Genomic DNA, 15842 nt, shown 5'->3' on the forward strand with positions numbered 1-15842 from the left:
TGCTCCAGGGGAGGAGGCAGGTCACAATCTAATAAAATAAAGAAATAAACAAGCAAGATAACTTCAGAGAATGACATGCTATGAAGAAAGTGGGGTGATATGATGGTGACAATGGCCCAGGAGGGGAATTTAAATGAGGCCTGATAAATAAAAAAAGGAAAGTAAATAAAAAATAAAATAGCAGGGGGAAAAAAGAATTTAGACTAGAAAGCAGTTGAAGCACTGCCCTTCAGAAGATCTTATGATCCAGAGGCAGGTAGTTGATGTCCCTGAGGGCCTTTCCCAGCAGGTACCAGATGACTTTGGAGAGGGAGACCAGAGCCAAATGACAGAGCCAGGGTGAGCAGCTGGGATTTTGTTTTAAGATTAATGAAAAAGCTTGTGGAGGTTCTGAGCAGGAATCCTTCTGGCTGTCATGGGAGAACGGATTATAAAGACACAAAAGAAAATTGGAACTTCAGAAGATTACTGTAAAGGCCCTGGCAGGAGAAAGAGGAGACTGCCTTTTATTGGAGGGTTCCCTCCATCAGAGGACAGTAGTGTGCTTCACGTGTGGCTTTAAATTCTAAAGGACTCCTTTCAGCCCCTTAGACCAAAAACATCCCAAGAGTCAGGAAACATCTTGGTCACCTCTGCTTCTCCCTCAGTACCTCAGAGAATGGCTTGAGGAGACCTGAGTTCTGACTGTTCCCCATTCACTGCCCACCCCCAGGAATGGTTCGTGGTGGGTGAGGATCAGTCTCCTCTCTGGGACAGCCCCACTGTGGCTGGAAGCAGGTACTGCAAGGCCCTCCCTACAGAGTGGAACAGTGGCCACAATTTAAGTGAAAGGGGCACAAAGCAAAGGAGTAATCATGATCTTTCTCCCAGACAGGTGAATTTGATCAGGTTGCCTTCCCTGAGTCAGTTTGAGTTTCTTTCATTTATCCATCAACTATTTGAGTCCCTGTGCTGTGACTGGGGCAAGAACCAAGTAAGACAGCGTTGTGCCCTTAGAGAACTTTCAATCTGGGAGGGAATCACTAGGCTGGCAGGGTGTTTTGTGTCTTCCTTGTACTTCCTGCTTCATGCAGGGATGTTCAGGGGATGCAGTGGAGGGGGCTTCTTAATCTGGGCACTTTGTAGCAGCCCAGTGTGACTCAGATTTTTAACTGCAGACTCTACAGCCCTGTCCTCAGCTTGTGATAAGCCTGGGCTCAGCCCACACCCAGTGCCTCTGTCTATTTCATTGGTACATGAATGGAGTAGAAGTTTTCTACATTCCTCCCTCTTTGTCCTGGAAAATCAGAGTGGCTGTATGATAGATAAGGTCATGACCTTGACCCTATCCCAACTGCATCCCTTTATACATGCTTGAGTGAATTCTCATGGCCTAGATACAGCCTGAAGCAGCCCTTGCTCCTATATCCTGCTTTCTCCCTGACCTCATGGAACTGGTCCTCTGATTTTGAACAACATCCAATTTCCTGTGCCTGCTTCAAATACAGTAAGCATGGTATCAGATATAGGTTGTCAAAGTTTTTGTTTTTAGGGGCTGAGGTTGTAGCTTAGTAGGGCAGCACTTGCCTCACACATTTGAAGTACTGGGTTTGATGCTCAGCACCACATAAAAATAAATAAATAAAATGAAGGGTTTTTTAAATTTGTTTTGTTTTTTGTTTTACCGATGAGGAAACAGGCATGATGTGATCAGCTAGCTGCTTTGTGTCAAGTCAGAACTAAAACCCACATCTTATCTCTCAGCCTACCATGCTTGATACCACTCTCAGCAGGAAAGCAGGCCATTTGCCCCAAAATCACTCCCATCCTCCTAGATTCAGGCCATTATGTTGTATTAAAAAATACAATCTGAGAAAGTCTTAGGGAAAAAAGATTCATGTTTTATTTCCACAGAAAGACCCAAGAGGAGGAAGTTCCTCCTACAAAATTGTTGCAGTGATTTCATGTTACAAATGGAACAGGTGAAGAAAGCATCTGGTTTATCCCATGAGGCTGGTGGTTACAGACACCACGGTGGAGTGGGAAGAAACAAGGAACAGGTGAACCAGGTCCCCAGCCTAGAAATCGGGGATGCTGGCACCCAGCAGGGTGGCACTGGCTGGGACATCTGGAGGGCAATCCAGTCAGACTCCTTGGAGACTGGTGTTTATGAGGTCTCAGTAGTGACTGGAAGCGATTTTCTAGGAAAAAAAATAAAGATCAAATGATAGCATGTGCTCACTCCTAAATCTGTTGAGACCGGATATGCCTTCATCTGGCTTCCGGGCTCCAGCAGCTTTGTTGCTGCCCTACCTGTTCCACCTTTAGTTTCCCTCACATTTTGCTCCTACCTACAACAGATTTTGTGGTTCCTCCAAGTTAATCAATAACAACTTCCCCTCTAGAGCCTCACTTCATCCCACCTATGAACCTTTACCCCTAAAAGTCTTGCCTCTCTGCAGTCCCCGGGATAGTTGCCACCCTATTGTCTGTCTGAGGCTCTGTGGTGTCCCTTCTGTTCAACCCTTCATTCCACACTCATATGTTCTCTCCAAGTGTCCTCAGTGATTTTCTTTCCACGCCCCACAATGGAGTTAGCTTCTCCTTAATCTCTTTACAGCATCCACCCAGAGGAAACCTGACTTCAGGTAGCTAGTCAGACTGAGGTTCCAGGAGCTGTCAAGGGCCCAGCCCTGCCCTGGAGGTGACTCTGCCCCAGCTCCGAGGAGGCAGCCTTGTGCGGCTCACTCCGACACTTACCTACCAAAACTTCACCCACTGCAGCAGGCCAGGTTGCACCCGGGAAGCCTAAAGGATGAGGAGAATGACTGACCAGACATTGCACTGTCCCTTCCACCCTCTCTGGCCTCAGGCCCCTTCTTTCTGGAGCCTGATTTTCTCAGCCCCCATACTCACCGAGGAAGAAATCGTGGCTCCTCCCTGAAAAGAGAGGATCAGAAGGGGTAGTGTGGGGCTACGGTGGCTTCTGCACTGCCTTGTCCTCCAGGCTCACCAAGGGCCCAGTGGCAGGGGCACAAGCCAGGATTATCACCAAGGACCTTCAGTCTGACTGGACATTGATCTGACTGGATCTTTTCCCACAGCAAATTTGTCATCCTAAGTACATACTTATCCATGGTAAGTACGTACATATCCAATATAGAAAACACCATATTGAATATGGCCCCTGAGTATACAATGACTATAGGAAGGGGCAGGGGCTTTATTGTCTGGAGCGACGGAGGCAAAAATCCCTGACCTATTTTTTTTGGCCAGGCTAATTAGTATCTAGCATATTCTTTTCCTGATGTTATAAGATTGCTTTCTTTGCAACTGAGCAAAACAAACTTCTCAAGTATTTTTACTTTTCCTCTTATATTCTTTGAGGCATGAAGTATTTGGTTTCCCACCAAGAGTTCCAGGACTAGCTTTCCTACCACCATCCCCCAATACACACACACACTCAAAAAAGAAGTTGACAGAGAGCAAACACTACAAAGAAAAGCCACCTGTTTGTTTGTCCTGGGATGTCATTTGTTAGAGCCACATTCTGTTTCTAAAAGGATCTTCAGATTTTTCCTGGTTTTCTCTGTTGCTCAAGACTGCCTGCTTTCAGCCTCCTCATAACCGTGAGGAATACTAACCCTCCCTTCTGGCCCCCACTTCCAAACTGCTCTCAGGGCACCTGAGAAGGGAAGTGGAGGCCTGTTTTTCAAAGTGAACAGGGGGGACCCTACAGTGAATGCCCTCTTCCTCTCCCCGTTGCAGAGACAGTCCCCATCATGGGAAATCAGGGTAGTTGCAAGTCTCACCTTAGGAGGGGTCTTGATTGAGAACTGCCCATAGGGGGGCGTAGAATGTGCCTGCTGGTAATTGTAGTTCTGTGGAAGCAAGATGGGGCAGGCGTGGGGTATGGAAGGGAAGGAAAGGATGAAGGCATTTTGTTCTGTAAGAAACACCCCACTGCCCTGCCCCAAATGGATGTTTCTTAAAGCCCTGCTGTCTCCCCTCCTGTCGTGGGTTTCATAGACAGCTCCCACCACCCAGAGCCCAGGCTTCACCTCACTACCAGACTGTCCAGCCCGAAGGGCCTGCCTCCTCCCTCCCTGGTACTTCTCCTAACTCCTCAAGTGTGACTTGGGAGGCGAGGTTAGGAAACCAAGGAAGAAGTGGAGACTAAATCAAGCCATCAGGGGGCAGATGTCTTGCCTTGGAAGTTACCACTGGCACCTCTTGCCTTCCTAAGCCAAACTGAGAAAACTATTGGATGGGGGAGTAACAGAATTTCAGATTGGCCAGACTCAGGACTAGGGCTGGGAGGGACCACGGGCCTTCCAGGGGAGTCTGAGGACAAAGACACCCACCTGATCAGCACCGCCAGCCCTCTTCTGGAATGTTGACATGTCTGCATCCTGGGAGGGAGAAAAGAGCCGCAGCTAGCATCTGCGCGGTCCTTCAGCCTTGCTGGGCTTCCAGAGCTCATGCATCCTCCTGCCTAGCCCTGCCCTCCTCTTGGAGCCCTATCTACCCAACCACCCCTCCATTCTAAACCAGTGGCCCAAATAGATGTAGGACACAGATTTCCACACTCAGGGTTGGGGAGTGATGGTGGAGAGCCAGGTTGGGCAGTACCACCCCGACCCACACACTGGGAGCATTGGCAACTCTAGCCTGTGAATGCACCAGAATGGCAAGAATTGAACCCACATAGGCTCCTCTGGGGCAGACCAGGCCCCTCAGCCACAGCCCACCTTTTCATTACACCTTCACCGGCTGCTCCCTTGCAGGCGCTTTAATCCGCACACCAATGCTATTCTCTGCAAGGTCCTTGGGAGGACCAGCTATTATCACTGAAGCTAAGCAACTAGGTTAGCTCTTAGTTGGAAAAAAAAAAAAAAAAGGGTGAGCAATACCAGGAAGTCCTATCAGACTTAACTCTCCACCTTATTCACACCTGACCTTGAGCCTTAACCCCACTCTTTGCTCCGACACTGAGGTCACAAACTGGTTGTCCACAGGCTTTCAGACATTTTTTTGCTAGGACTTTTTTTTTTCTTAAACTAGTTGCAAACAATTAAAAATCACATTTCTAGATTTTCTTGGAAAAACCAGACAACATAGCAACATTAGCCCTACCTGCGTGCATGCCAACACTCAGCCGAAGGCCTTGTCCCTGTACAGCCTCACATGCCTGGCCCAGGCAGACGACCCTTGACCAGTGCCCAAGGGTTCTGATTCCCAAAGGCCAATGGCCATGAGGAATCAAAGTGTGGTCTTCTGCAGTCCCCAGAGATCCTGCTGATCCTCCGCAGGATTCAGATACTCAGATGTTCTGCACCTGCCCACACTTGAACCTGACTTGATTTCCATACTCCTGTTCTGCCCTCCAGTTTTCTCCCCAGTGCCACTTTTTGGTACCTAGAGCTGACCCCAGTCCCAGATCCCCTTGTCTTCCCCACCTCATGGTCCCCCTCCACCTGCTCACCCTGAAATACCCACCCAGCTGTGGCTCCCCCTGAGCCAGGCCAAGCCCAGCAGGATCAGCAGCAGAGCAGAGGCAGTGGCTGGCTTCATGAGTCTGTGCCTGTGGAGTCCCAGGTCCTGGAGCCCTGGGCTTTTATCCTGAGGAGGCCCTCCCACCGACTCCTTCAGTGACTCACCGACTCCCTCTCCCACCCCACCTCCACTCAGGGTGGGAAGGGAGGAGGCGCCCGCCCTCAGCAGGGAGGGGAAGAAACTGGGACAGCAGCATCAGCATGCCACCTGCCAAGGAACCACCTCCCCTAGTCCCCCAGAGCTGAGCTTCCTCACCTGGGAAAGAGAAGTGCTGGCCCCCTTACCTCAGTAATTTCTTTCCAGTTGAAGAAAGGAGTTCTGTGTTTGAAATTCTGGAGGGAGGAGAGATAAGAGGGCCTTGGTGGGGTGGGCAGTACTCAGAGGGTGGGAAGTGGCAGCAATGGGCAGGTTTCCACGTGGCCTTGGCAGTGGACTTGACAGAGTGCAATTTGATGAAGGTGAGTGCGCAGGAGATTGTGAGTGTTCAGGTTTGAGATGGCATTGGTGACAAGATTTGGGGGGAGATGACCCCTCTCAAAAATCAAAAGAGAGGCAATTTGGGGACAGGTGGGCTGGAACTGAGGGTAGCCGCCTTGAGGGAGGCATGGGGAGGGACATGATGACCACGATTCCCAGTTCTTCAAAAACGGAATTCTCCTACCTCCCAGAGGCGGCGGAAGTAGAGAAGGGCTCGGGTGCTGGGGGACGGGACTCGGCCCTGTGGACGAAAGGTGGGGAGCAGGTTAGCAGGGTGCCCCGCCCTGCTCACCTAAGCCCTGACTCGGGCTCCTGACACTTCTCAGCCTTCAGAATCTCACTGTAACTAAGATTTGAAGGGGACTCTGGGAGTCTTTAAGGACACCAGAAACTGTTTTGGAAATGGAGGGAGAGAAGTTAGATCTGAGCCATTAACCCGCCTGCCCTCCTCCAGCACAGAGCCACTGTTCTTCCCTCATCTGGCACCCCTCCTGGGTTTGGGGGGACACCATAATTTCAGCAGAACCTCAGGACCAGGACCTGCTTCCAGAACTCCCCGCAGCTTCACCTGCAGGGCCACCTCCCGGGCATCTCCCAAAGCTGTGGGTCTGCACCTCCCCTCCCCAACCCTGGACAACAGTGGAGACGGAAAAAAGCATCGGAGACCAGAGTGTGGGGCAGCTACGCTTTATTTCAAGGGTGCGGGTCTAGACTGGGGACGAGGGCATGGTGTTTTAAGAAGGGAGTGGGGGGCTCCCATCCAGCTGGTAGCTCCTTGTCTGGAGGTCACGGGATGCGAAAGCTCCTCTGGTCCTGGGCAAAGAAATAGGTTCTAAGAGGGAGCTTGAGGAACAGGAATTAGGGGGCATGGTGGGCCAAGGCAGGGTAGCATGGAGCCCTGTTCCAGAAATCTCCAGGGACCTTTCAGCCTGCCATTGTCAAATAGGAAAATCCAGATAGCCCGGCTTGGCCTGAGAACCCTCACACCTCACCTGGAGCATTAATGGGGCTCCCCTGTCTTCGCTCCTCATCTGGGGGACATCCTCAGCTCCCCCACCCAACTCTGCCCTGCTGCCCCTCTTCCTACAGGACCTGCCTCTCCAGGAGACTGGCCATTATGGTCCTGCCTCACTGTGATCACACTCCTACTGGCCCGACAGATGGGCAAAAATGTTTGGCACTCTCCTGGTCCTGTGGGAAGTGTGATGTGTCCCCTGGCTCTCCCCTCAGACCCCAAGTACCCAAGGTCCACACAGCAAGGAGTCTTACCCCTACCAGAAACTGTTTTCTATAAAATAGAGAATTTATTTTGTTCACTTAAACCAGAACTTCACTGGAGCTGGGGTCTTTTTTGGTACTGGGGATCGAACCCAGGGCCTTGGGCTTTCGAGGCAAGCACTCTACCAGCTGAGCTATCTCCCCAGCCCTGGAGCTGGGGTCTTTTGCCTTCTTCTCTTTCTCATACTCCACCTCATTCCCAAGAGATCAGATGCCACTTTCCCAGGTTCGGGTTCTACTCATCACCAGCCATTTCCCCCATAAAGACCACAAGGCTTGGGAAGGCAGGGATCCTAGGCTTTATTCTTTTGCACTAGGCCTTCAAAACCTCATGCTCACTGGGCCAGTCGGGTGGGGCGGTGCAACCCCTGAAGAGCAAGAGCCCACCCCAAAAAGTAGCTGCTGCTCAGTCCCCACCTGTCATTCATTGCCCCAGGAACAAAGGGGCCTTGGGTTACCAGATTTTTCAAGAGAGGACGGAAACCCAAATTATTAAGTGAAGTCTCTCAATTTTTAAATGTGAGCAACTAATTCAATTTTTTTTTCTTTTTGAACCAGAGATTGAACCCGGGGCACTTAACCACGTCCCCAGCCCTTTTTAAATTTTTTTTTATTGAGACAGGGTCTCCCTAAGTTGCTTAGGGCCTCGCTAGGTTGCTGAGGCTGGCTTCGAACTTGAGATCCTCCAGCCTCGGGCTCCTGAGCCGCTAGACTTATGCACATACACCACCACACCCAGCCATTTTTTTTTTTTTTTTTAATGGGGCTGGGAAGGAACCCAGGGCCTTATGCATGCCAGAAAAGCACTCTACCACTGAGCCACATCCCTGGCCCTCTAATTCATAGTCTTTCAAACAAACCAAAAGAGTAGCTCAAACAAATCACAGCAGTGGGTCACCAAGTCACAGCTTCTGCCTGGGGAGTGCATTTGGATTGTTCATTGCCCCTTCGTTCCCTCCCTTCCAGTCCAGCCCCCTCAAATCAGCCTGCCCAGAGGACGCCCTGCAAGAGGGAGGGGTGGGAAGGGAGGAAGGAGACAGAGGTCCTAGGTCCCAGCTATGGTCTAAGATTACATATGAACAGGGCCCAGGCTAACGCCAGTCACCCATGGGGCCCTGGGCAGCTGTTCTATTCCTTTGCCTTTTTCTCTCTGAATGTTCCGTCCTCACGTGGCCTCTTAGGTCTACTTGACTCCCCATGCAAGCTACCCTTTAAGATCAGGCCTACTTACTTTTCCCTGGCCTTCCTTCCAGTTCTACAGGGGAAACTAAGATTCAGAACTGGGTCAGGTCTACATGTTGCGGCACCCAAGAGGCTCCTCCCATGCCCTCTTCCCAACTCCTCATTGTGTCCAGATTCTCCCCGCCTTTTCAGGTCTCTGCTGGCCTTCCCCCAGTTTTGCTTGGTTGGTTGGTTGGATTTGGGTTTTAGCACTTCTGGAATACCTTCGTAGTGGCTGTCATGATCGCTCCCCTGGCTCACCAAGCAGAGATCTGGCTTCTTCCCCATATTCCCCCCCACCAAGTTCAGGACTGCACGGCCTGCCAGCACGTACCTTTTCTATGGCATCCCAGTTAATGAAACCCAGTTTGGATTTAAAATTCTGCAAAGGAAACAAAAAGAATGTCCAAATCAGGTCAGGATGTATTCAGCTTAGAGCTTCCGACCAGAAGTCAAGAACTTATGCTGACTATTGGTATAGAAAGAGGATTTCAGACGATAGGACCAAGGGGCAGGGGTTGGTTTTCTAAAGGAGAGGGGGCAGAGTGATCTCACAGAACTCACCTTCCAGAAAGTGTCAAAATTGAAGAGCCCAGGAGATGTCTGAGAGTTCTAAGGAACCAATGAGAAAAGGGGTGAGATCAAGAACCCACTTTGTGAACAAGAGAGAGGGGCAGGAGATAGGGTGTCAAGAGGGGAGGCAGGGAATGCTTGACAGCATGGTCCCAGCCCAAGGTGGACAAATGCCTCCACTCACCACGGTATTGAGTCCGCTGACAGCATCGCTTCTTCCACTGTCCCCACTGGACCCTTGCCCCTGGGTGGGAAGAAGGGACTGATCAGTTCAAGGCTCCCACATTCTGTCATGCATGCGTCTGCCCACCTGCTCGGGGCCAACTCATCTCCACCATTGCTCAGACTTCTCTTCTCCTCTCTAAACCCACCTTCTCCTCTCCATTATATGGTACCTCAAATTCCCACATCGAAAAGCCTTCCTAGGATGACTCTACGTAGCCCCACCCAGGCCTTTGAATCAGATTCACACCCTGCCTCCACACTCTCCTATCCCTAAACACCACTCAGAAGGAGAGTAGCTAATGTGTGGTCCCACAGTGTGCCAAGCACCATGCCTTAGCCAGCCATATCCCTATGCAGGAGCTGAGTCCATTTTACAGATGAAATGGACTGAAATTCAAGAAGTGGCCAGCAGCTGACCTCAGGATCTGTCTCCATATCTGGACTCTGCACCATCTTGGTCTGGTTATGATCCAGAAAACTCTATAGTAACTGAGGTTGGTAAGCAAGTCAGACTTCACTATCCATCCCCCCCCCCTTTTTTTTTTTTGGTGCTGGGGATTGAACCCAGGGCCTTGTGCTTATGAGGCAAGCACTCTACCAACTGAGCTATATCCTCAGCCCCCACCATTTCCTTTTTAATCAAAGAAACCTCGGCTCAGAGAGGTTAACTGGCTTGCCTAAGGATGCACAGATAACAAGTGAACCCCCATCTTCTAACTCAAAGTTCAGTACCTTTCCACTTCTCAACACTGACTTCTTAGATTTCTCAACACTGACTTCTTAAGTATGAGTTTTAAAACCCTTTGGCCACTCTTCTGTTACTTCTGTATGTTTTCCCCCTTGCAAAAATACTATGGCTCTGACCCCAGTTGGAAGAAGGGGGAGATGAGCAAATGAAGGAGGCAGGTGGGGAACCCAGGCTGCCATCTTGGTCTCCCAAAGGCCAACTGACACAGTTTCAAAGCAACTTACAAGAAGAAACGGACATTTTTGTTTCTTTTCCCAGGTCCTTGGCATTCTGTCCCACACCCACCATCCTTCTGCTAAAACCTACCCCGGCTGCCCCCTGGCTCACCTGATGATTGGAACCCCCAAGGAGGTGACTGTGCTCTCTGCTTTCCTAGGGAGACAGAAAGTGGAGAAGTCAGTGGGGAGGAGAGGCAGGACGGCAGTAGGTAAGGCATTTCAGCAACCAGGGGACTGAGACATGAGCATGACAGAGGACTTCCCAGGACCCCAAGAAGCAGCTCCCTCTCTCCAAGGAATGCCATCTTCCCTGGCAGGTCCTATTTCAACCTCACATGATGGACCAAGTTCCTGATCACTTATGGTGTTTATGGATAACATCACCATGTCTGCTCATACTCATTTCTGCACGCTGCCCCAAATCCAAGAGGAAGGGTCTGAACTTTCCCCTGGCTTTAAAGCAGGAACAAGCCAGGTTGTTGGGCTGCATTGACTCAAACCGGAGGACCCCAGCTGGGCTAATGTCCAGCTGACAAGCCAGCAGGAGCCCGGGTGGCCCAGTACACCTGTTATTCTCCTCCCAAATTAGAGGTAGGTTCCTCAGTGTCGCTTCTCATTCCCAGAGCTAACATGTAAGCCCAGCCAGGATGTGCAAAGGTCTGCTCTGCTCGCAAAGCTGCAGGACAGCTGGCCTTCATCCCACTCACTGGGGCTCAGCCCCTCCTTTCAAGGCCTGCCACCTCTCTACCCTGATGTTTCTGAACTGCTGGGTCCTCTCTGTTCTCCACCAAAGTCCCAGGGGGATAAGACAGTGAAATCCAGATCCCTGTTCCAGATCCTGAGGCCATCTTCAAAAATGTACGTGTTGACAACATGATTCCTCTAAAAGTCCTTCTGGAATTCTCCTTGGGAAGTTGTCGAAATAATTTTAAAATTCATCTGGAAGGATAAAGGGCTTAGGAATAGGTAGGAAAACACTGGAAACGACCAGTGACAAGAGGAGACTTGTGCTGACAGATAGTAATGTACCAACTGTAAATAAAGCCATGTGACTACCTTTGCCAGAATGAATGGATCTATTTAGCAAATCAGAACTCCCAGAAGCTTCCCCCAAATATGAAGGTATTTACTAGCGGCATCTCAAATCAGTAGTGGAAATGATGTGATAGGTGTGGCTGGAAATATCAGCTAAGTAGTGGGGGAAATATTAATTATACCTCATCAGTTTCTCCCTTCTGCTTTTAGCTTATTTTCCCCTTATAAAGGACTCCCCAGTCCAATCGGTGTAGGCTAAGTCTGGATAGATTAAGGAGTAGGACTAGACCAACCAGAAGCAAAGTAAAGTTCAGATGGATTAAAGAGTTACAGTGAGAAAAATGATGTAAGTATTTATATCCTGGCAAAGAGACGGTATGGGAAGCAATACACCACAAGCAGAAACCACAGAGGGAAAGACTGAGATTTTTGACTCCCTATGTACTTAAGACCTTGGGGCATCAAAAACTAGAAATAAGAGTTAGAAACTGAGACAAGTGTTTTGTTTTGTTTTTAAACTTGTGAACCAACATGAGTTTAGCACCCTGCCGGTCAGAGTGACTCACACATGTAAACCAAGCTGAGACAGGAAGATCACAAGTTCAAGGCCGGCCTGGGCAACTTAGGGAGGCCATGTCTCAAAATAAACAATAAAGAGGGCTGGGATGAACTCAGTGGCAGAGCACCCCTGATCCAATCTCCAGTACCACAACAAGGGTCGGGCTGCCAGCTTCCTAACACCCAGGAGCTCGCAGACAGCCAGTTCATCTTAGGGCAGCCCACGGCCACCAGCCACTGTCCCCCTTTCTGGCCTTGTTCCTTGCCCTGCGGGGCTCACTGCCACCAAAGTAGCCTCCCTAGGAGATGGCGAGAACCGCGGAATCTCAGCCCCACGGGCCTGCAGCATCAGGCCCTGCATTTGCCCCTGACGTCTAGATTTCCAGAACCACTAGGAGGGAGTGTGCGCTCCAGAGCGCTTCTCTGCCCGAGTTCACGGCATGGTCGCTAGCAGGGGATGGGACAACTGAAATGATCATGTTTCTAAAACCACCACAGCCTGTCCTGGTGTGGGAGAGGTGTGTCACAAAGATTTACAACTGACTATGACTCTGGAGCCTGCTGGTGTGATTAGGAGTGTGCCTTCGATTTCCTCCGCCTAGATTGCCAGTTCCCCAGGGACAAACTGAAAGGAGTGGGGCTGAGCCCAGTGGACTCCTGAGAGCTGGCACAGTGACAGTGACAGTGACAAAAGACAGGCAGGCTTACCTGACTCCCAGATCCTCCGGCCACTCGGGCTTCATTCCCTGGGTTGTCACACTGCGAGGGGGAAGGGAAGACTTTCTCTCTGTCCCCTCCCAAACACCAGTCCCAGCCCTGAAATGGCAGCCTTTTAACTGGCTCCTCCTCAGCAGTGACCCTCGCTCCCCAGCTGGCAAGGGGCCGACCCCTCTTCTTTTTTTTTCTACAGTTTGGGGGAGATGTGTGCCCAGGCGAGTCCCCACCACTGACCTCGGGCTTATTTCCACCACCGCTTCCGCTGCTGCTTGAGGAACGGCCGGAGTCGGATTCCTGCGAGGGAAAGCGGGGTTCACACGCTGGCTGAGCCAGACTCGCAGAGGACCAGGCAGTTTCCAGGGATTTTGTGGGTTTTTTATAAACACCACGCTTTCTCCAACCTCCGTTCCGTGCCCATCGTTAGCCGGAAGGGAAGTTGTTCTGAGCACGGAGAAGACCAGGTGTGAATTTGGAAGCCGGAGACGATTTGGGGACAAGTCTGAGCTGTTGCCCCGCCTCCCACCCGACCGGCCACACCGCAGCCGCCGCTCGGCCGCCAGAGGGCAGGTGAGGCTCCTTCGGCCCCAGCCCCTCCTCTCCCCTCCCGGTTTCTTAGAATGTGGGAAGGAAATGGAATTGTGGAGTCCTTACCTTGGAGACTGAAAAACTTTGATCCAAATCCCTAGAATTTTCTAAAGGTCGTTCCTAGCCAGGGGAAAAGAGGGAAATATAAGGAGCAGCAGGTTAAAGCAGGTTGCTATTTGGTTTTCTGGTCATTTCTTACATTCTCCTGCCCGACGCCCCTTCCCAGAGCCCCAAAGAGCCCCAGCGTGGCTCCCTGACTCCAGGTCCCTCTCTCGGAGCCCTCCTCTAAGGCACCCCTCCTGGGCCTCCCATGCACCGGTGGAGCCTCAGGGGTGCACCGCAGCCCCGAACACATCCTCCCAAGTTCTGAGAGCTTCCCAAACACGTGTCATTTTTCTGCGCCCACCTCTTTTCTTCCCTCCACACTCCCAGCTCTACTCAGACTTGCCAAGTGGGCGAGGAATAGAGGTTAGACAGGAGGTAGGACCTCCCTACTGTGGTGGAGTGGAAGGAAAGGAAGAGGAGGTGACTGGACTGGGAAGGTGGGGAACAGAAACAGAAGGAGCCCCAGGACCACTGCCAGTGGTGCCGCCCACTCCAGAGCTGCGGCAGCCTTCAGGCCACCCAGAGGCGTCTCCTGAGCAGCTCCTGCAGCTCCCGCATCCCATCCCTGCCCCCAGACAAGGGCAAACCTACCCGGCTGGCCCCAGAGCTGCCGCCACTGCTGCTGCCACCACTGTTGCTGCCGCCACTGCTGCTGCCACCATGGCTGCTGCTGCCACCACTGTTGCTACCGCCACTGCTGCTGCCACCATGGCTGCTGCTGCCGCCACTGCTGCTGCCACCATGGCTGCTGCTGCCACCACTGCTGCTGCCGCCACTGCTGCCACTGCCCTGTGAGCTGCCGCTTTCCTGAGGGGCAGGATGGAGGGTGGAGGACAAGCAGCAGGACTGTGTCCCTCCTCCCCTTGCCCTCCTGCAGGGGAGCAGAGTGTCCCCTGTCCTCCACAGGCCACTCCTCCTCTTACCCCAGAGTTGCTGGAGCTTCCCCCGGAGCCGGATGGCGGGGCGTTGGTGCACTGCAGAAGGAAGGGGACCCGACCAGTGGGTCTAGACTGCCTTCAGCGTCAGCTCCACAAGCCAGGCCTCACCTGCCGCCTGTGCTCGGCCCCTCCGTGTCTCCTCCCCGCACCCATCTCTTCCCAGGCCATCTTACCCCATCCCGCCTTCCCCCTCTTCCCTTCCTTTTTGTCCCCCCGGCTCCTTCTGTCACATGCAGCAGATGCCCACTCCACCCTGGACTCTTCTTCTTACCCCTGAATTTTGGCTGCTGCCTCTCACTGAACCATAGCCAGGCTGGGCCACTGCTCCCTGCGGAGAGGGTGGGACTGTGGGATCTGGAAGAACCAGGGAGGCTGGAAAGTGTGGACTGAGCGGGAGGGCGGGGCGGGTGGCCGGGCCGGTGGTCGGTTTACCTGAACATTGGTCCCAAAGTTGAGTGACCCTCTGCTGCCTACCTGACCTGAGGACCCTCCCAGAGAGCTGGTTCCAAAGCTGCCTTCTGAGCCTCCAGGATGTCCCTGGCCCCAGGGAGACCCTGGACCTACAAGATTGCCCTGGCTATGGCCCAATATGCCATGGCCTCCAGATGTTCCCTGCAAAGACAACACATCTGCATGTAGGGTGGCCCTCTCGGACGCTGACGGGGGAGGTGGCCACACAGCATGAGATGGAGAGCAGTCAGAAAAGGCAGGGACCCGGTTGAGAGGAAGTGCCCCAGGAAGCCACAGGTAAGAAACCCGTTCATCCCTTCGGCCATGCCCCAAGATTCCCAGCCCACGGCGCCGCGTCCGCCTTGGGGTCCCCTCACTCACCCAGGCCTCGGAGCTGCGGGCTGCATCCACTCCGTGCTCAACACCGCTCTCGATCAGCCTGCCAACCTCTTCCCCAGTGTTCTCAAGAGCGTGGCTGATCCCTTCCCTTTGATGGCCATAGACCTCCCCAACGCCATTCTGCGGGACAGGTCCCGAATCTTGTTCAGTGCTCTCCCTTCCACTCTGCACTGGGCCAGCAGCCCCATGGCCCAGGCACAGGGCCAGCAGCAGGCAGGCCAGGGACCCCTGTAACTTCATCTCTGTCCAGCTCCCTCTCTCTGCCCGAGTGTCTTCGTCCCCCCGCAGCCTGCTTCTCGTCGCCCTTTCCCTCCTCGGGTCTGTGTGCCCTCTGCCTTCCCCTCTTCCGCTGCCCTCTTGTTCTCCCTCCCTCCAAGTTCACAGCCTTCTCTCCCTTCCCAGACTCCCCTGCCTTCCCAGAGTCCTCCTCCCTGTCACTACTCCTTATACTGTAGGTTGGGAGAAGGTGACAGGGCTGGGCGGCCAGGGTTCCTCCCCCAGTGACTCAGGGCCCAGCCACCGATAGGCTAATGAGCCGTAATTGTGAGTCTGAGTCTGTCGAAACAGAGAGGGAGCCCGTGCAGCAGGGAGGGAGGACAGGAATGAGACGGATACAAGAGTGTTCAGTTGCCCAACCCCAGGAATTTGGGGCGCAGGGTGGGGACGGGGACATCTAAGGAGATAGGTGTTGGTATCTCCTGGAGGCGTTGGGGGCAGGTGGGGGCACTTAGGAGACAGGAGTCACAAGCAGGACCCCAGCAAGACAGCAAGGAGAGGAAA

General features: G+C 52.5%; 1 protein-coding gene across 3 annotated transcripts; it reads right to left on the bottom strand.

The window, feature by feature from the left end:
• Nucleotides 1–1859: 1859 nt before the first annotated feature.
• On the bottom strand, nt 1860–15490 carry Dmkn (dermokine). Of its 3 annotated transcripts, none has more exons than XM_047527575.1 (19): nt 15045–15490; nt 14646–14825; nt 14485–14541; nt 14199–14249; nt 13867–14082; nt 13237–13290; nt 12820–12879; nt 12577–12627; nt 10385–10429; nt 9269–9328; nt 9076–9123; nt 8846–8893; nt 6197–6253; nt 5820–5867; nt 4344–4391; nt 3792–3860; nt 2896–2919; nt 2744–2787; nt 1860–2180 (listed from the first exon to the last, which is right to left on the bottom strand). In XM_047527575.1, coding segments are annotated over exons 1-19 (1419 nt in total). In that variant the 5' UTR covers nt 15303–15490; the 3' UTR covers nt 1860–2179. The 3 variants fall into 3 exon arrangements, with proteins under 3 accessions (XP_047383531.1, XP_047383530.1, XP_047383532.1); XM_047527574.1 differs by having other exon boundaries at nt 2740–2787; nt 15045–15489; XM_047527576.1 differs by lacking the exons at nt 1860–2180; nt 2744–2787; nt 2896–2919; ... (2 more) ...; nt 5820–5867; nt 6197–6253 and adding an exon at nt 6684–6825 and having other exon boundaries at nt 15045–15487.
• Between the last annotated feature and the right edge of the window lie 352 nt (nt 15491–15842).

Source organism: Sciurus carolinensis, chromosome 16 (assembly GCF_902686445.1).
Source record: "Sciurus carolinensis chromosome 16, mSciCar1.2, whole genome shotgun sequence".
Lineage (NCBI taxonomy): Eukaryota > Metazoa > Chordata > Mammalia > Rodentia > Sciuridae > Sciurus > Sciurus carolinensis.